The following is a 21,681-nucleotide window of genomic DNA, read 5'->3' as shown; positions in this document are numbered from 1 at the left end:
ATTGCCATTTCCTCCTCCAGGGAATCTTCCCAAACCAGGGATCAAACTTGTGTCTCCTGCATTGGCAGGCAGGAGGATCTTTACTGCTGAGCAATGGGAGAAGTCCATCTAGTTTTAGGTTTGTCAATAAAATAGTGTAGGTGTTCTATTCTTTTTTGTTCTCTTATGAGAACAACAACAAAAAAAATAGCTTAGAACTATTTAGATAGTTTTAAAACATTTGGGGGAGACAGATGAAATCATGGCTGCTACTGTCTCCAGTGTCAGTCAAATCCTATAGGTCTTTGAGAAACTGACAAGTGACTTTCTGTCTCACATCTCTTTTCAACACATTAAATAAGAACAGTATCATTGCTAAGATATTTAAATTAATATGGATTGTTTTTTTTCTTTCCAATAGTGGAGAATTTAAAAAGCTGCAAAATCCGGTGTATTATTATTCTATGGCTGCTTTTAGTTTTTCTTTGTATCATGAGATACTGTGTTTTGTGTCCATGATTCTTAATTCCTTAGCTGTGTTGCATTAGAAGAAACTATGGTCCTAGGCTGGATATAGAAAGACAAATTCTGACAGACTGTGAAACAATGTCAGGAGCTGAATCTGAGGTAGGGGCAAGCCTTGTGAATGTCTAGATATTTTTCAATCTATTTCTGATAATGTCTATCTTTGTCTTAATTCTGTCTATGGCATAATGCAGACCAGTATTTCTGTTCATAGACCAATATTTCTGTTACTAGTATAATGGCACCCCACTCCAGTACTCTTGCCTGGAAAATCCCATGGACGGAGGAGCCTGGTAGGCTGCAGTCCATGGGGTCGCTAAGAGTCGGACATGACTGAGTGACTTCACATTCACTTTTCACTTTCATGCATTGGAGAAGGAAATGGCAACCCACTCTAGTGTTCTTGTCTGGAGAATCCCAGGGATGGGGGAGCCTGGTGGGCTGCTGTCTATGGGGTCGCACAGAGTCGGACATGACTGAAGCGACTTAGCAGCAGCAGCAGCAGCATACCTCTTTTGGTATTTAATGGGATGTTTGCAGCAGAAAAACTGGATAACAACTCATTAAGTACAAATTTAACTTGCAAATTTGAGGAATCTCTATAATATTTCATGATGTCTACTTGGTGTTTATAAGTGGATAGCCAGAGAAAGATTTATGAATCATGCATAGAGCTAGGATGATTTGAAAATATTGAAATTTAAACAAGAAGGTAGAAGGAAGCTAACGAATGTCATGTAGATAAAAGATAAGGAAGCAATAAATAAGACAAAGAAGGTGCAGTTAGGTAGATGATATGGGGATAAGGAGAATATAATGCCCTGAGAATAAAAGAAGAAAAAGCTCCACAATAGAGTCTGTCTAAAAATATGGGATGAAAAGATGTCAAGAGGGATGAACTCCTGAAAAGATCATTTCATTTGAAAGTTGGTATGATACTGGCCACCTTTGAAGGGGAACTGTAGCTTTCAGTAAAGGTGATGGAACTACTCTTTCTTGAACAGAACAGTGGAAAAAATGAGTAATACTGTTTTGCTGAAAGTTTTCACTTTTGTCTTAGGGTCAAAAGATTTGTTAACAAAATAAACCACTCGTTATATACAAATCAATAATAAAAATATTTATTAGAGAATTATCTAGCTTACTTTCATATACTAACATTAAAAGAAGAGAAATAGAGCAGAAGATATATCACCAAATTGGACTTGCTGACATTCAAACTTAAACAATGCGGAGAAGTCCCATGTGACAGCAGTCTGGAGTTCCAATTGGGAAAAGGTCCCGGGCAGTGCATCAGCTCTGTGTGTGAGACTTCCAAGATTACAGTTCAGAGTTCCCCCTTATAAACCCAGGATGGATGCAAACTGATATCATCATCAATGTGTAACCAAATTGCAAGCCTCAGTTTAGTTCAGTACAGTCACTCAGTTGTGTCCAACTCTTTCAGTTCAGTTCAGTTGCTCAGTCTTGTCCGACTCTTTGCAACCTCATGAACCGCAGCATGCCAGGCCTCACTGTCCGTCACCAACTTCCGGAGTCCGCCCAAACCCTTTGTGACCCCATAAACTGCAGCACGCCAGGCTTCCCTGTCCAACACCAACTCCCGGAGCTTACTCAAACTCATGTCCATCAAGTCGGTGATGCCATCCAACCATCTCATCCTCTGTGGTCCCCTACTCCTCCTGTTTTCAATCTTTCCCAGCATCAGGGTCTTTTCCAATGAGTCAGCTCTTCACATCAGGTGGCCAAAGTATTGGACTTTCAGCTTCAGCATCAGTCCTTTCAATGAATATTCAGGACTGATTTCCTTCAGAATTGATTGGTCTGATCTCCTTGCAGTCCAAGGGACTCTTAAGAATCTTCTCCAACACCACAGTTCAAAAGCATCAATTCTTCAGCACTCAGCTTTCTTTATAGTCCAGCTCTCACATTCATACTTTACGGGAAAAGCCATAGCCTTGACTCAATGGACCTTTGTTGGCAAAGTAATGTCTCTGCTTTTTAATATGCTATCTCGGTTGGTCGTAACTCTTCCAAGGAGCAAGGATCTTTTAATTTCATGGCTGCAGTCACCATCTGCAGTGATTTTGGAGCCCAGAAAAATAAAGTCCCTCACTGTTTCCGTTGTTTCCCCTTCTGTTTGCCATGAATTGATGGGACCAGATGCCATGATCTTTGTTTTTTGAATGTTGAGTTTTAAGCCAGTTTTTTACACTCCTCTTTCAACTTCATCAAGAGGCTCTTTAGTTCCTCTTTACTTTCTGCGTTAAGCATGGTGTTATCTGCATATCTGAGGTTATTGATATTTTTACCCACAATCTTGATTCCAGCTTGTACTTCATCCAGTCTGGCATTTCGCACCATTTTTCTGCATATAAGTTAAATAAGCAGGGTGACAATATACAGCCTTGATGTACTCCTTTCCCGGCTTGGATCTAGTCCATTATCCCATGTCCAGTTCTAACTGTTGCTTCTTGACCTGTATACAGATTTCTTAGGAAGCAAGTAAGGTCGTCTGGTATTCCCATCTCTTGAAGAGTTTTCCACAGTTTGTTGTGATCCACATATTAAAGACTTTGGCATAGTCAGTAAAAGAGAATTAGATATTTTTCTGGAACTCTCTTGCTTTTTCTGTGATCCAGCAGGTGTTGGCAATTTGATCTCTGGTTCCTCTGCCTTTTCTAAATTCAGCTTGAACATCTGGAAGTCCACAATTCATGTACTGTTGAAGCCTGGTTTGGAGAATTTTGAGTATTACTTTGCTAGCATTTGAGATGAGAACAATTGGTCAGTAGTTTGAGCATTCTTTGGCATTGCCTCTCTTTGGGATTGGAATGAAATCTGAGCTTTTCCAGTTCTGTGTCCACTTCTGAGTTTTCCAAATTTGCTGGCATATTGAGTGAAGCACTTTCACAGCATCATCTTTTAGGTTTTGAAACAGCTCAACTGGGATTCCATCACCTCCACTAGCTTTGTTCATAGTGATACTTCCTAAGGCCCCCTTGACTTTGCATTCCAGGATGTCTGGCTCTAGGTGAGTGATCACACTATCGTGATTATCTGGGTCATGAAGATTTTTTTTGTATAGTTCTTCTGTGTACTCTTGCCACCTCTTCTTAATATATTCTGCTTCTGTTAGGTCCATACCATTTCTGTCCTTTATTGAGCCCATCTTTGCATGAAATGTTCCCTTGGTATCTTTATTTTCTTGAAGAGATCTCTAGTCTTTCCCATTCTATTGTTTTCCTCTATTTCTTTGCATGGATCACTGAGGAAGGCTTTCTTATCTCTCCTTGCTTTTCTTTGGAACTCTGCATTCAAATGGGTGTATCTTTCCTTTTCTCCTTTGTCTTTAGCTTCTCTTCTTTTCTCAGCTATTTGTAAGGCCTACTCAGACAACCATTTTGCCTTTTTCCATTTCTTTTTCTTGGGGATGGTCTTGATCACTGCCTCTTGTACAATGTTTTGTCTTGTAAAACTTGGAATGTTGTTTAAGCCTGGGATTTGGCTGTTCATGCCCTTTTCAGGGGCTAAACAATCTCAAAATTCCCCCCTGCCCCACCACACACACATCTTATCTATGGTGCTGCAAGTCCTGCATTTACAGCAGGCAGTCTTATGCAGTCACTCCCAGTCAGGGCTGTGTCCAGGAAGGTTAGAAGCCTGGTCAGAGGCCTGCTCTGTTTTGTCTCTGAAGAGTAAACAAGTCTGTTTATTTAATTTCCCTAACAAATACTATGGTGGAAATGTGTGTGTGCACCCGTGGTTTTATGTGTCATAGTGAATAACAGATAAGGTAACATCAGATGAGTAAAGTTTACTTAAACATTTAGTTGTTTTTATTTACAGCAAAATACAGTGCTTTATTCTATGATACCCATTTATAGAATGTGATTTTAAGTAATTTGTGCCTTAAAAAGACTTTCAAATAATTTTACAGTTTAACATCATTTTAATCATATTAATATACAAACTAATTCAAATCAAATGCAAAACTCACATTTACAGGAAAAATAAAGCAAGTAATACTCTAGGATATTTGCATTATTTTGATACAAGGCAGCATAGCTTTCGCTAGGTATATCTAATTACTTCATGGATTTAATTTTTGATCAATCGTGAAATCACTTATTGTTTTTATTGTGGTTTTTTTGTTGTTGTTGTTTGACAGAACATAAAGGAACAAGAAGAGATTTCAGAAACTATGATAAACCCTGGCAGTTAAATGCAAAGAAGCCTAAAAAATCAAAAAGTGACCTTGCTGTGTCTAATATTTATCCACCATCTCCAGAATCAAAATCATGTAAGGAAATTTGTCATTTAAATATTAACTTAATGTATGTTAAGTGTGTGTTAGTAAAGTGAAGAAAAGGTAAGAATTGAAGCCAAATTTTTTCCTGATATTTCTGCCTATTAATTCTAATGAATTTCACATTTGTTTTAGCATTAACGTATATTCTCAAGCATATGTGATTGATTTAGACTTTTGAGTATACTGTTCTTTTAAGAATGTAAACTTCATGGAGCAGGTCCCTTGCCTCTCATGAACAGTTGCAGTATTTTATCATATTCAGAGCAATACCAACCCTACGTTTAATAAAGGATATAAAAATAAATCTTTTAGAGGGAAGGCAAAGAAGATTTCTGTTCAAAACATTTAACAAAATTTAAAAAAAAATCCTTCATCCAGGGTCTCTCTGAAGTCCTACTCATTTATTACTGAAGGTTGTGTATTTGTTCTATCCCACAGTAATAAGTACCTGTTCTCTCAATGCCCCTCCTCCTTTCTCTCTGCCTTTCTAGCTACTAAGTTTTTCCAGTGCTATGCACAAACATGTCATATAGCTTAGGATCTTGTTGCAAGTCAGTTATTCTTAGAAGACAAAAGATCCTGAAAGCTGTTCTTAAACATCAGTTTCTTGTGCTTGTTGCAGACTGAGATACGGGATTTTAATTTAAACAGAGAAAGGAATAGGTAGAAAATACTTACTTTTGTTTGAAAATTTTGAAAAATCATTATGTGCTAACTGGATTCTGAATTTGGAACATTTGTGAAAATAACTGAAATTAACTCCTTGAGGTTTTTTTGTTTGTTTGTTTATACAGTGACACTTATACAAAGAATTGTATCAGCCACAAAATTCTAGCAAGAATTATGTGAAGTATTATAAACTACAAATGTTCTTTAAAAATTATTATTGTAGCTAAATTATACTGCTTCACCAGGTTGGTTCATAATATTTGGTCCCAACATTTAAAAAAAGCATAAAAGTTTAAAATTTAAATGTGTTGTTCACAACCATATTCCCAGTAATAGTACAGTTCCTGGCTCAATGAATAGTGTTAAATGAAAAAAAAGAATAAAGGAATAAATGAAATCAATCAGTTCTCAGTCTCACATTTCTCTTTCTATCCTTGGAAATGTCTGTCTGTCTGTCTTCATTCTTTCTCAATGATAAATATTAATACATAACCCTAGAGCTTGCTTGGAGAAGGCACTGGCACCCCACTCCAGTACTCTTGCCTGGAAAATCCCATGGACGGAGGAGCCTGGTGGGCTGCAGTCCATGGGGCCACTAAGAGTCGTGTCACTTTCCCTTTTCCCTTTCATGCACTGGAGAAGGAAATGGCAACCCACTCCAGTGTTCTTGCCTGGAGAATCCCAGGGACGGGGGAGCCTGGTGGGCTGCCGTCTATGGGGTCGCGCAGAGTTGGACACGACTGAAGCGACTTAGCAGCAGCAGCAGCAGCAGCAGAGCTTGCTAATTTTAAAGAGCTAAGTCCTGGATCTCAGCTCTTAGAGGACAGAATGCTGTAAGGTCCTTCATTTTACACAGACTTTGCTATTTATGGAATGTTCTGTAGGCACAAAATGTTACTGGTGAACTGGCATTTAGTATCTTTTCTGTTCAGGTACCCTACTCTTGACCTCTGGCTCCACTGGACTATTAGCTTTTTAAAGGAAAATTATTAACACAGTCTCATGCATTTTTAATAATAAACATGGTATTAAGATTATAGGATTCAGAGTTATTAATTAGAAATATATTGTTTAAACATAAATTGTTCCTGAAATAATAGAATTTCTTTTGAACATAGACTGGTAAGTCACAGTTGTATGTTGTAATATATGAAGCAGCACTAGAAAGAAGCACGAAAAAAGAATAAATACAATGTTAATAAGTTTATTAAAATAGGATGCCCCAATTTTTTTGATTTATTCTCCCAAAACAAAAACAAGAAAAGATGAAACAGAGAAACAAATGGCAACCTCTTATTGAAATAAGTGCAATCTCTAGCCAAGCTCTACAGGCCTTTGAAATTGACTGTATTATTTTAAATTGATTTGGAAAGGCAAAGGACCATGATTTTCTAAAGCAATCTTGAAAAATATGAACTAGCTTGGAGAATTTACCCTGACTGGCTTCAAGTCGTTTTATAAAACTGTAGTTATCAAGACAGTGTGATTTTGGAGAAAGGATGGAAAAATAGATCAATTGACCTTAATACAAAGTTTTAAAAAAGAACCTACATATGCAGTCAAATGGTTTTTCACAAGGACATCTAAGCGGTATAGTAAGAAAAGAAACAGTCCCTTCAACACTGGATATTCATATGGAAAAATACACACGTTGATTCATATGGAAAAATACACACGTTGATCCGTACCTTAATTCATGCTGAAAATCAGTCTGAGATGGGTCATAGACCTACAGGTGGAAACAAGAACAGTGAAATGTCAAAAATAAAACATACAAGTGTAACACTGTGACCTTGGAGAGCCAAAAAAGTTTTAGAGACATTCTAGTTTCCATGGCTTCATAACAGATCACTCAAAAATACATTTTTTTAGGTTAAAATAACAAAAATTAAGCATTTTAAATTGTGCAATTCACATGGCATTTAGTACATTCAAAATAGTGCTACCATAACCTCTTTCTTACCAAAACATTTTACCTCAGAAAAGGAAACTGTAAGTCACTCAATATTTCTACCTCCCCCCAGTCCCTGGAAACTTGCTTTCTCTCTCTATGAATTTGCCTGTTTCGATTGGTTCAGGCTGTAAAGAATCTGCCTGCAATGTGGGGACACCTGAGTTTGACCCCTGGGTCAGGAACATCCCCTGGAGAAGGAAATGGCAACCCACTCCAGTATTTTTGCTTGGGAAATCTCATGGACAGAGGAGCCTGGCACAAAGAATTGGACACGACTGAGCAAGAAGGGGATGACAGAGGATGAGATGGTTGGATGGCATCACTGGCAAACTCAATGGACTTGAGTTTGAGTAAACTCTGGGAATTGGTGGTGGACAGGGAAGCCTGGCGTGCTGCAGTCCATGGGGTTGCAGAGTCAGACACGACTGAGCAACTGAACTGAACTGAACTGAGTGACTAACACTTTCGTCTTAATAGAATCATATGATGTGTGATCTTCCTGTGATGGACTTATTTTACCTAGTGTAATATTTTCAGGTTCATTCCCATTGCAGCAGGTAATAGAACTTCATTCCTTTTTGTGGTTGAATCATATTCCATTGTATAGATAGCCTACTTTCTGTTTATTCATCCATTTATTTTAGGATATTTTGGTTGTTTCTACATTTTGCTATCATGAATAGTCCTGGTATAAACATTGACATACAAGTAGTTGTTTGAAATCATGATCCATGATTTTGAGGATATACCTTGAGGTGGAAATGCTGGGTCACATTGTATGTTTTAACTGGAGAGAACTGCAGTTGTATTTTATAGAGGCTGTACTATTTTACATTCCCATCAGCAATGTAAAGGTTTCTGGTTTCTCCACAGTCTCACCAACATTTGTTACTTTCTATTTATAACAAAAATATTATACCGTACAAGTGGGTGTGAAGTGTTACCTCGTTTTGACTTACGTTTCTGTAACAACTAATGATACTGAATGTCCTTCCACGTTCTTCTTGGTTGTATGTGTATCTTCCTTGGAGAAATGTCTATTGAAGTCCTTTGTTCATTTTTTAAAGTAAGTGCTATTCTTTTTCTCTGCAAGTAGAGTTAGTTTTATTTTTTACTTTCCAATTTTGATGCTGTTTATTTTGTCTTCTTGCCTGCTTGCTCAGGCTAGAAATTTAATAGTGTTGAAGGTCAGCGATGAAAGCCAGCATCCTTTCTTGTTTCTCATATTAAGGGGAAAACTTTCATTATTTTACTAATCTACATGACGTTAGCTGTGAGTTTCTTTTATCATATTGAAGAAGTTCCTTTCTACTCGTTTACTGGGAGTTTTTATTATGACAGAATATTGAATTTTGTCAAAAGCCTTTTCTCCATCAGTCAAAATGATGGTGTATTTTAAAATTCATTCTGTTAACACAATTATTGTATTGATTAATTTTCTTATGTTAACTTTTATATTCATGAGATAAATCCCACTTTGTCATGATGTTTAATCTTTTTTAATGAGTTCATGTATTAGTCTTAGTTTTTATTGTATGGGAACAGCTTATAAATACTTTTTAAATATAATTTTTATTTGACATTGGGGTATAGTTTATTTACAGTGTTGTATTAGTTTTAGGTGTATGGCAAAGTGATTCAGTTATACATCTACATATATCCATTCTTTTTCAGATTCTTTTCCCATATAGGTTATTACAGAATATTGAGTAGAGTTTCCTGTACTATACATTAGGTCCCTGTTGATTATCTATTTTCTATGTAATAGTGTGTATATGTTAATCCCAAACTCCTAATTATCCCCCCCACCACCTTTCCCCTTTGGTAACCATAAGTTTGTTTTCCAAGTCTGTGAGGCTGTTTCTATTTTATAAATAAGTTCATTCATATTATCCTTTTAGATTCCACATACGTGATATCATACTACACATGTCTTTCTCTCTCTGACTTACAGCATTTCTTACAATCATGTCTAGATCCATCCATGTTGGCTGCAAATGGCATTATTTCATTCTTTTTTATGACTGAGAAATATTCCATTGTATATACATACTATACCTTCTTTATCCATTCCTCTGTGGATGGATATTTAGGTTAACTCCATGTCTTGGCTACTGTAGTGCTGCAGTGAACATTGGAGTGCATGTATCTTTTCACATTATGATTTTCTCTGGATATATGCCCAGGAGTGGGAATGCTATATTGTGTGGCAAGTCTATTTTGAGTTTTTTAAGGAATATCCATACTCTTCTCCATAGTGGTTTTACCAATTTACATTCCCACCAACAGTGTAAAAGGTTTCCCTGTTCTTAAAACCATCTCCCACATTTATTGTTTGTAGACTTTTTGATGATGGCCATTATAGTTTTAATTTGCATTTCTGTAATAATTAGCAATGTTAAGCATCTTTTCATATGCTTTTTTGGCCATCCAAAAAAGCTTTTTTGGTCTTCCTTAGATCTTCTGCCCATTTGTTGATTGAGTTGTTTGTTTTTTTGATATTGTCATGAGCTGTTTGTATAGTTTGGAGATTACTCCCTTGTCAGTTGCTTCATTAGCAAATATTTTCTCCCATTCTGTGGGTTCTTGTTTCATTTCTTTATGGTTTCCTTTGCTGTGCAAAACCTTTTAAGTTGAATTAGATCCCATTTTAAAGTTTTTGTTTTTATTTTCATTAGAATAGGAGATGCATCCAAAAACATACTGCTGCAGTTTATGTGAAAGTGTTCTGCCTGTTTTCCTCTAAGAGTTTTATAGTATCTGGCCTTATATTTAGGTATTTAATCCATTTTGAATTTGTTTTTGTGTTTGAGAATGTTCTAATTTCATTCTTTTACATGGAGCTCTCAATTTTTCCAGCACCACTAATTGAAGAGACTGTCTTTTCTCCATTGTATATACACTCTTACCTACCTTGTTGTAAATTAATTGACCATAGGTTTACTTCTGGGCTTTCTATCTTGTTCCATTGATGTATATTTCTGTTTTTGTGCCAGTACCTTACTATTGATTACTACAGCTTCAGTGTATAATCTGGAGTCCAGGGGCCTGATTCCTCCAGCTCCATTTTTCTTTCTCAAGATTGCTTTGACTATTTTGTGTTTCCATAATCCTTTTATTATGCTGCTGAATTTGATATGTTGCAATTTTGTTGAGCATTTTTGCATCTGTTTTCAGAAGAGATGCTGCTATATTGTTTTATTATTATGTCCTTGTCTTCTGTGTCAGGGAAATGCTGGCTTTATAGAATGAGTTTATATACATTCCCTCCTTTTACATTTTTTTGGAAGTGTTTGAGAAGAATTGTCAGTTCTTTAAATGTTTGGTAGAATTCACCAATGAAGCCACCTTGTCTTGTGCTTGACTTTGTTGTGAGGTTTTTGATTATTGATTCCATGTCTTATTATAAATGTTTTGTTTATTCTTGAGTAGCTTTTGGCAGTTTGTTTCTAGGAATTTTTCCATTTCATCTAGGTTGTGTAGTTTATTGAATTAAATATTCATAACATTCTAATTCTTTTTAAAAACAGTTCTATAAAGTCTGTAGTAATGTCTTGGTTACATTTCTGATTTTAGTAATTTGAGTCTTCTCCCTTTTTTCTTAGTGAATCTAGCTAAAGGTTTATTAATTTTTAAGCTCTTTCTTAATATTCAACTTTTGGTTTTGTTAATTTATTTCTGTTACATTTGAATCCTCTATTTCACCTGTCTCTGTTTTAATACTTATTATTTATATCATTCTGCTAGGTTTAGTTTAGTCTTCTATTCTTTTCTACTTCTTTAAGGTATAAAGGTCAGTTATTGATATAAGATGTTTCTTGCTTTTTATTGTGGGCTTTACGATTGCAAATTCCCATCTGAGAAACCACCTTTACCGTAGTCTATACATTTTGACTTATTTTGTGACCTGACATACATATGGTCTATACTAGAGATTGTTCCACATGCACTTGGAAGAAAAATACATATGACTGTTAGTCTTTGTATTTTTCTCTATATGTCTATTAGGCCTAATTGATTTATAGTGTTGTTTAAGTGCTCTGTTTTCTTATTGATCTGTCTAGATTTTTTCCATCCATTATTGACACAGAAGTATTAGAGTTTCCAGCTATTATTGTAGAATTCTATACCCTCAGTTATTTCAGTGTTTGATTCATGTATTTGGGGGCTCTGCTGCTAAATGTGTTTATGTTAAATAATTGTTCAATCTTCTTGACTGGTTGACCATTTTACCAATATGTAATATTCTTTATCCTCTTCTTTAACAAGTTTTGTCTTAAAGTCTATTTTGTCTGATATTAGCATAGCCACCCCTACTCTTTTTCATTAATGTTTTTTTTTTTTTTTTTTTAATTTTATTTTATTTTTAAACTTTACATAATTGTATTAGTTTTGCCAAATATCAAAATGAATCCGCCACAGGTATACATGTGTTCCCCATCCTGAACCCTCCTCCCTCCTCCCTCTTCATTAATGTTTTCATGGAATATCTTTCAAGCATTATGTCTTCAAATGTTCTTTCTTCTCCTTTGGGACTACCATTATGTGTATTTCAGTACAATATACAAATTGATAAAGAAAAGTCATATGACATCTCAAATAATACTTGAATTGTATTTGATAAAATTTTACAATTCTTACTTTAAAACAAAATTGATAAAGAGACTTTCAAAATAAAAGGATATTTTCTTAGCTGAAGTATTATGGGACAGAAATATTTGTGTAATAAGTATAAAAAGTTTTCTAAGTTACTATTCTTAAAAGAACAAAGACAATAATAAAAGGAAAAAAGACCGTATTAACAGTTATTAACTTTCGTATGACATAAATATCATTAACATTCATTTCAGAAGATCTTTATTGCTAAAACTTATTTAAAAAAAAAAATAAAATATATACAATTATATAATATTGTATGTTATTTAAGGCCAGTTTTGTAAGGAACACAATAACCTGTTACCCTATGCAATAGACTGTAAGCTCGAATAGAATGTCATCTCCATGAGTACAGGGAATTTTGTTACATTTATTCACACTGCTTTACTCCTAGAAGCTAGGACAGTGTTGTGTGCTATACAAATGAGAGTGTAAATGAGTAAATGAAGAGAATTCAAGGGTAGCTTAGTGCAAAATATGTCCTGGTCTCATGAGATAACAGTTTAGAAGCTGTGCATTTTCAGATAACAAAAAAAGAGCACGTTACACAATGCAAGCTAGTATAGGTACAAAGATCTGCAAGATAATATTACGATTTTAATTTTCAATTGTGAATTATCACAACTAAAGGAAAATAAGACAAATAGAGTTCACTGAAGTTTTTCTATGTCCTTGAAGCATTTCTACTGTTTACCTGGTGAAGTGGTGGTTTCTGATAGAATGGTTGAGGATGGTCAGTGGAGTCTTGGCAGAAGGGGCCAGAAAAACATTTGTCTATCAATTCCCTATGCATGATAGTGTATACTGATTCTCTTATAGCCATTTCAAATTTGTGATCCAGAAGAGAAAATTGAGGTAGGTGGGAAACAGTGGAAACAGTGTCAGACTTTATTTTTGGGGGCTCCAAAATCACTGCAGATGTTGATTGCAGCCATGAAATTAAAAGATGCTTACTCCTTGGAAGGAAAGTTATGAACAACCTAGATAGCATATTCAAAAGCAAAGGCATTACCTTGCCAACAAAGGTTTGTCTAGTCAAGGCTATGGTTTTTCCAGCAGTCAGGTATGGATGTGAGAGTTGGACTGTGAAGAAAGCTGAGTGCAGAAGAATTGATGCTTTTGAACTGTGGTGTTGGAGAAGACTCTTGAGAGTCCCTTGGACTGCAAGGAAATCCAACCAGTCCATTCTAAAGATCAACCCTGGGTGTTCTTTGGAAGGAATGATGCTAAAGCTGAAACTCCAGTACTTTGGCCACCTCATGCGAAGAGTTGACTCATTGGAAAAGACTCTGATGCTGGGAGGGATTGGGGGCAGGAGGAAAAGGGGACGACAGAGGATGAGATGGCTGGATGGCATCACTGACTCGATGGACGTGAGCTTGAGTGAACTCTGAAAGGTGGTGATGGACAGGGAGGCCTGATGTGCTGCAATTCATGGGGTTGCAAAGAGTCGGACATGACTGAGTGACTGAACTGACTGACTGACATTAACTTCAGTTAAAACCAGAAACTAGAACCAGTTCTCAGTATTTTTATTTATGCTTTTGTATTTGGCAGAGATTTTTAATTTTTTTAATGTTTCACTTAGCACAGCATATGCAAAGAGGAATAGGTGTATATTTGTTAAAATTTTAGGAAAATAATGAAAAGAGTGTACATCTGTGTAGAAAACACAAATTGCATAGATACAAGAGAATTAATGTGGCAATGCAATGTCTGAAAAATCATAGTATGGAAATGCAGAAGGCAAGAGACATGAAATAATAAATTCACTATAATCAACTTTAGATATATCATAACTATAGTACTGGGAAATTTCCTGACATATTATAAATGAAGGTAAAGTACTTGGGAGGAACTTTTAGGAAAGAATACTAGCATTTATTAAATTTTTAGAAAACAGAGTTAAAAGATCTAAATAATTAAAATTATTTTGGTTCAAAAGAAGTGGATAAATAATATATCAAAAGCCATTTGCAGGAAATAGTAAATTTATTATTTGACCCACAGATGGAAACTATTGGTGGAGATATCAGGATTTAATTAATTCTGATTTGATTAATGTTGTTCAAAATGCTGCTGCTAAATTGCTTTAGTTGTGTCCGACTCTGTGCGACCCCGTAGACGGCAGCCCACCAGGCTCCCCCGTCCCTGGGATTCTCCAGGCAAGAACACTGGAGTGGGTTGCCATTTCCTTCTCCAATGCATGAAAGTGAAAAGTGAAAGTGAAGTTGCTCAGTCATGTCCGACTCTTAGCGACCCCATGGACTGCAGCCTACCAGGCTCCTCTGTCCATCGGATTTTCCAGGCAAGAGTACTGGAGTAGGGTGCCATTGCCTTCTCTGAGGGCAATGCTTACTAGGCCCTGGTTATTATACAGTAGGCTGTTTGTGAAGTAGTGACCTCTTTATGAATGAATGGAGCATGACCATTAATAAGGTGCTGTGGATGGGTTCCTGCTGTGCTCTGGGGATGTGTTTTATCTCAGTGATAATTACCGGCTGTCCCTAATCTCAGATTGTTTCACCTCATATGGATCATATTAATATTCTGTTGTTTATACCATTCTATTGTTATCCATTTCTCCTGAGGACATTTTTTAGACAATATATTTAAACTACAGCCCTGAGTTTTAGTACTAAGTATTACCTAAGCAAGGTTTTTAATTCATCAGAAAGCTTTAGAGATTCTCACCTGGAGTCTGTAAACTGGGCTGATGACTTTCAAATCACCTTCCATTAGTTATCAAAACATCCGAAATCATCCAGTGTAGTTGATTAGACCATGATTATCCTGTGGCCTTCCTTGTCCTAGATTTGGATCCCATGATGAATATCACATATGTAGCACATTGTCACAAGCTACAGAAATATAGAAAGAAATTTGTCTTAGTTTCTCTTGAAAGTTCCTGAGGGAGAGAGCTTGGATGTCATATCTTTTCTCTACAGGGCTGCATATAACCTCCCCCAAACTCCATGGCCTTAAACAACAAATTATAATTTCTCAGGGTTCAGCAAATTGGCTGCGCAGTTCTGCTGGTCTCATCTGAGTTTGCCCACCAGGGCATTCAGGTGGTGTTCTACAAAGTCTGCTGGGGTGGGCAGGGGGGCATGTCTCATTATCTGGGAAGGTTGATTGGGACTGATTTTTTTTAAAAAAAGACTATGTTCTTATTTTTTTATTTGAAGATATCTTGATAGGATATGGTAATTTTCAGAAAAGTTAGATAATATAATGATGCAGATTAGAGAAATCACTTTTAAAAAGGCTAACAGAAGTACCAGTAAGTGTTTTGAAAGATCTGGTACAAGTACAGTTTTCTCTGCCTCCTCTTCTGAGTTTCTCTTCCCTGTGCCTGAGCTTGTCCTATGGGGTATTACCTGTGGGGTAATAGGTGTATGCTTGAAGGTGTGTTATAGAACCATTGATCACAATCGCTGCATCCCCTCTCCACTGCTTGAAAACTGGGGTGCTGATGTTGGCTGACATCTCCATCCCAGAGTCCCTTAAACAAAGAAACACAGAAGAGGCAGATGCATGTTTTTAGTTTAAATGTATTTAAATTATAGAAGTAATTACTTCTTTAATTTAAATCAGTCTTTAAATATTGCTTATAATGATAATGAAAAAAAAAACCAAACATGTAGAAAGATAGATTCTCTCTCATCAGCCATCTCCTATTCTACTCCCTTGGAAGTAGTTGTATCTTTTCACAGCCTTTGAAGTGATTTACATTCTTTTACATTCTTTTCTTTGTATAAACTAACGTAAAATATGTGGGAGTTGATTTGCTTTATGAAACTGGCTTTAAACTGTACACATTCCTAAGCAACTTGTTTATATTGTTTTAAAATGTATTATGGACATATCTCCATGCAAATGAACTTAGGTCTATGTTATACATTTTCATAAGTACATACCTACCTGTACCATAGTATGAAGATGCCATAATTTATTTATTTCCCTGTGAAGTACATTTAGTTTTATAGATTATTTACAGAGTTTTACAACCACAAACTCTTTGGTGAAATAAATAATTATCATGCACTTTCTGATAAAATAAACCTCTTTGTACATATATACATAACTAAGAGTGTTTTCATTTGTGTATTATAATTTATCAGAAATAATAAGATTGCTGAATCAGAGGGTCAGTATATGTTCTATTATAATAAATATTTCTGAATTACTTCTAAAAACATGGCCAAAAATTTTTTTTCAGTAGGTTGAGAGTATTTTTCCTATAGCCGTACCATGTAAATATTTTTAAATTATTTTATTTTTATCGAACATAGACATATATGGTATAAAGAGCAAATTAATACCATAAGGCAAGTGTCCTTCTTTTCTTCCTGTTCTGCCTCTAATGTGGACCCACTTTTAACTCTTAGATGTTTCTTTTGGTACGCAGATCTATATATCTAAACATAGAAGATACTTGCATAGTTCTCTTTTATCTTTTAAATTTGAAGCATCATCTCTTGACCTCTTTCTAAGACACTGTGCTTTATTCCCAAGGCCCATCACATTCTCACAGTACAGGCAGGCAGATATTTCAAATGTTGGTTGATGTATACTCTGCACTGATATTTTTATGATTGTGTTCATTATCCTTTTTCATAGTAGAATCATAAGAAAGCCAACTTTTATTTTGTTTCTAGAATCAATAATTGGCTTGTTTTCTGCTTCCTTTGTTTTCTCTGTACCCATCACTAATGCTTCACCAAAATGTGCCTTAAAATATTAACACTCTCAATAACTAAAACACGTGTTCTTCTATCTTACTTTAATTTATATTTTATACTTTATTTCATTTAAAAAGTCTTAGAGACTTCTCTCCTGTAGTCCTTTGTTCTCTTGCTCCAGTCTTAACTCCTTAGTTACCATTCTTTTTCTCAGCTGTCTTCTGAGACCATCCTTTACTGTCATCCTGAGGCTTATGTTTTCCTTCTTCTTATGGGGGATTATCTGGTTCCTGATCTCAACTCTTTCTAGTTTGGGCTTTACTTGCTTATTTTGGTGGAGCACCTCCAACTAGGAACTTTCTGAGAGTGCTTGCCAGGTACGTTTTCTGAGTCCTTACAAGTGTCTTGACTGACTCCTTGTGCTGTGTGCCAAGTCGCTTCAGTGGTGTCTGATTCTTTGCGGTCTTATGGACTGTAGCCTGCTGGGCTCCTCTGTCCATGGGATTCTCCAGGCAAGAATACCAGAGTGGGTTGGCATGCCCTCCTCCAGGGAATTTCCTGACCCAGGGATCGAACTCTCGTCTTCTATGTCTCCTGCATTGCCAGGTGGGTTCTTTACCACTAGCACCACCTGGGAAACCCGATTGACCCTTAAAGTGTAAAGTGAAGTCATTCAGTTGTGTCCGACTCTTTGTGACCTCATGGACTGTAGCCTACCAGGCTCCTCCATCCATGAGATTCTCCAGGCAAGAATACTGGAGTGAGTTGCTATTTCCTTCTCCAGGGGATCTTTCCAACTCAGGGATCGAATCCAGGTTTCCCACATTGTGGGCAGACGCTTTACCCTCTGAGCCACCAGGGAATCGCATTTTAGTTGGGTATAAAATTCTAAGTTAAAAAAATAAATAAAATTCTAAGTTAGAAGTAATCTTCAGTTAAAATTTTGAAGGAACTTCTCCTGTGTCTTCTGGGGCCAAGCATTGCTGCTGAGAAATCAGATGACAATTTCATTTGCTATTTTTGTCTCTGAAAGCTTTTAAAGATGTTTCCTTTATTACCACTGTTGTAAAATTTTGTGATAATGTGCCTTGAATTATGGGCTTCCCTGGTAGCTCAGCTGGTAAAGAATCCACCTACAATTCAGGAGACAATGCTTCAATTCCTGGGTTGGGAAGATCCCCTGGAGAAGGGATAGGTTACCCACTCCACTATTCTTGGGCTTCCCTGGTGGCTCAGATGGTAAAGAATCTGCCTGCAGTGTGGGAGACCTCAGTTTGATCCCTGGGTTGGGAAGATCCCTGGAGAAGGTAAAGGTTACCCACTTCAGTATTCTTGCCTAGAGAATTTCATGGCCTGGTGGGCTACAGTCCATGGAGTCACAAAGAGTCAGACATGACTGAGTGACTAAGCACAGCACAGCCTTGCATTATACTGGACATTTAATGGATCCTTCTAATCTGGAAGGCAATTATGGTTTTCTATTATTATTTTGGTATTGGTCCTCCTTGATTGATACTTTAACGTTTAAATGGTACGAAATGTCCACTTTTTTGACATCTCTATCTTCAAGGCCTAGGTTTCACTTTTCTCTATCTTGTTAAATCCACTTATCACTTATCAGTTCATTTTGCATCTTCCTTAAAAAATGTATTGTCTTCTCTGTTTAATCAGTTCTTTGACCAAAGAAAAATACCATAATATAATTTTAGTGAGAATTTGAGGGAAAGTGAAGGTAAAAGTATTCAGTCTTGTTTTATCAGAAGACAGCAAGAATGTCTTAAAATCATTTAACAAATTGCTCATGAAGAAGGTAGCAGTTATTTTTTAAGCTGCTGAAACATAACATATACTTTGCTTGTGTTTTTCCCTAATTTATATGAATTACTAGTGTTAAATCAGTACCTGAATTTTCTTTTTTCTATAAACACTGTCACACTTCCTTTGCTTGTTTAGTTAAAACATTTCTTAAAATCCAGCCTCATAACTTCCCTTCTGTTTGCTCACAAGAGAACTATTTCCAAAAACCATTTTTATTCTGTGCACTGATCTTGAGACAGTCTTTCACATAATGATGAATAGTAAGTTTTTATCATTCTGTAGCGTGCTTATGAAGTAATCATTTTTTTTAAACATAGTGCCAAGGTCAGTAGATCATCCTAAGTGGAACTGGCGGACTAAACCAGAAAGCCGTGATTTTGATGAATTGAACCACATCCTTCAAGAGAGCAAGAAACTGGGAAAAGCCCTTGAGAATCTCTCTCGAAGTAAGTTAATTTACTTGATTGTAATTGGAATTCCTAACCAATATTAAAGTAGAAACATTCATTACCATTACCAATAACCTACTTCCAACATCCTCATTATAATTCCATGAGAGGCTGCAGAGTTCTAGAGCATGAGATTGGATATGAGGACCGATCATGTGTGTTACATGGATTCATGGGAAGACAGGTTATACAGAGCAGAAAGAGCTATAGACCCCTCCCCACAATGACTGTTTGATTCCAGTCTCCCTCCAAGGCCTCTGTTCATTACCCAGGTCAACTGTACACCTAATGGCATCTTAGTCATTCTTCTCTTTTGAACCCTGTTGTTATGTGTCATCCCAGTTAATGCACAAACCTGTTGCTTCCTTGAGTTTTTGATGTCTCTAAACTTCTTAATAGTGACTGGGCCAGATTCTTCTCAGAATCCTCTCAGAACCTAGCAATATACCTTTTTATAAAAGCAGTGATCTGTAATCCAAGGGCCTGAGTTAGAAGTTTTGCCTTCTATGAGGTTAATAACCTTAGATAAGTCATTAACCTGTCATTAAACCTGTATGAGCCTTGGTCCTCTCATCTCCAGATCAGGAAGACATGGTTCCGTCTCCTTCTTCTGATGGGTGGGAATGTTTAAAATGATATATTTCAGATAGACAAATATTTGATTTGATCAATGCATTCTATGTATAAAGTATAGTATATACATAAAGTATATATTTATATGTAAATATATATATGTATACACTTGCAGTTTTTGTAGTGAGTTCAAAGTATTTCTGTCTTTCTCTGGTTCTTAAATATCTTTCAATTTTAAAAATTAGGCATCTCTGGAAACATATTAATGCTATAGTTGCACTAAAATTGTCTTTTGGTGTGATAGCATATTAAAGATTTATATTAGAATACTAGTAAATTCTAGTAGATTATGTTTTAAAATCAGTCTGTTTTTTAAAATAGCAGTGTTACTAGTTTCTTGATATTTTTCTAAGTTAAAAATTTCCCTTAGTATATATTGGGAGAATTGTTTATATAAATATCTGTGTGTTTATATATTGTGCTATACTATAATTATGTATTTATATACTATATTTTATTGTTTTATGTTTTTTAGAGAGATTTAGCTTTTTCATACTTCTTAATTTATAATTCACTAGTGCCACTAGATTTTTTATTTAACCTTTGTGAACTTTGTGTAATAAGCCTGTCTCAATGTTAACTTGGCTTCTGATAGATTCTCATAATTTTGCCATTAGTAGGAACTCTTTGGTTGAGATTCAAGAAAATCCTGTTTTTGGCTAGGTTTACTTTTGGACCAAATAATGATAAAATGAGTTTTCAGCTAATTATTATGTTCACGAATGTCAGAGGCTTTAGTGTGTGTCTGTATGTGTATATGTGTGTGTGTGTGTGTGTGTGTGTGTGTGTGTGTGTGTATATATATGCTTTTGGTGTCACTTGATCATTATAAAGGGGCTCTGTTTTTTGTAGCAGTAATGGTGATGTTTATGTGGGGTAATGGAGCAGTTGTTCACACAGGGCGAGGTTGCTTATTTCTCTGGGTAAGTTTCTGAGTTTCTGTGATTTTTGCTGTCTGAGATTTAATATTAACTTCTTGTCTTAGGTCCAACATGTGTCTAACTACTCAGTTATCAGTTCACCTGAGATGATCATTGTAAATTAGTAGAAACATCCCCGGTGGCTCAGTGGTAAAGAGTATGCCTGCAGTGCAGATGATGAAGAAGTTGTGGGTTTGATCCCTGGGTCAGGAAGATCCCTTGGGGAAGGAAATGGCAACTCGCTCCAGTATTGTTGCCTGGGAAAGTCCATGGACTGAGGAGCCTAGTGGGTTACAGACTGAGGAGCTGCAGAGAGTTGGACATGAGGGAGCACGCATGAGCACAATGTTTATTTAGTGATCTCGTTGCCCAGAATTGAACTATTTAATCTCAAACTGTTCATCCATCTTCCTGAAGCTAGATGTCAGTTCATTCGTGTTTGATCTTGTTTGACTTTTATAATAGACTTTGACTTGATAACTCTTTCTCTAAAATAGTGGTGACTTTATTAACCATTGTTTTATTTAATAGGAAGACTTAGGGAATGGAATCTTTCCTCCAGTTATGGTCAGGAGGAATGTTCATTGTCTTATTATTGTGAACTGTTTTCCTGTACCACAGGAAAGATTGGAAGTTTTTAGTGAATGCCTGATTTTCATACAGTCTCTGATAGAATTCTCTCTGGCAAGGCTGGTCTTTGCTTTATTCTAGTTTTACTTCCTAAAAGATAATACATTATTTAAAGTATTTGTTACTAGTAGAGATTGACAGCAAAAAATCGTTTATATCCCTCAGAATGGTAGAATTATCTCATCTCTACAGCTGTCAGTGTATACAGACTTAGATGCAACCCCCTCCTCCCTTCTCTCTCTCTCTTTCAAATAATAACAGGAAAGATTTGAAATTCTCTCCAGTTTGCAAATAGGAATTGTGTATCAGTAGCAACTGTACCATGCTCTTTTTCTGGCTTTTTGCAAACCTCTCAGCGTAATGCTTTATCTTACAGTCAGACATGACCTGTGACCCTCTTCATGCTGTGTTCCTTACCTCAAGGTAGATATGTTAGAATAGTTTCAGTGGC

At 36.2% G+C, this 21,681-nt stretch overlaps 1 protein-coding gene across 2 annotated transcripts in view; it reads left to right on the top strand.

Moving 5' to 3' along the window:
* Positions 1–21,681, top strand: part of C14H8orf34 (chromosome 14 C8orf34 homolog) — a 370,688-nt gene that overhangs the window by 71,406 nt on the left and 277,601 nt on the right. For both annotated transcript variants that reach the window (XM_070382834.1, XM_070382833.1), the window contains exons 3-4: positions 4,676–4,807; positions 18,916–19,044. In XM_070382834.1, coding sequence (XP_070238935.1) covers positions 4,676–4,807; positions 18,916–19,044 — 261 coding nt within the window. The remainder of the gene's footprint in view (positions 1–4,675; positions 4,808–18,915; positions 19,045–21,681) is intronic.

The sequence above is a fragment of the Bos mutus genome, chromosome 14 (genome assembly GCF_027580195.1).
Source record: "Bos mutus isolate GX-2022 chromosome 14, NWIPB_WYAK_1.1, whole genome shotgun sequence".
In the NCBI taxonomy this organism is placed as follows: Eukaryota; Metazoa; Chordata; class Mammalia; order Artiodactyla; family Bovidae; genus Bos; species Bos mutus.
This window is presented reverse-complemented; position numbering and strand designations above follow the sequence as displayed.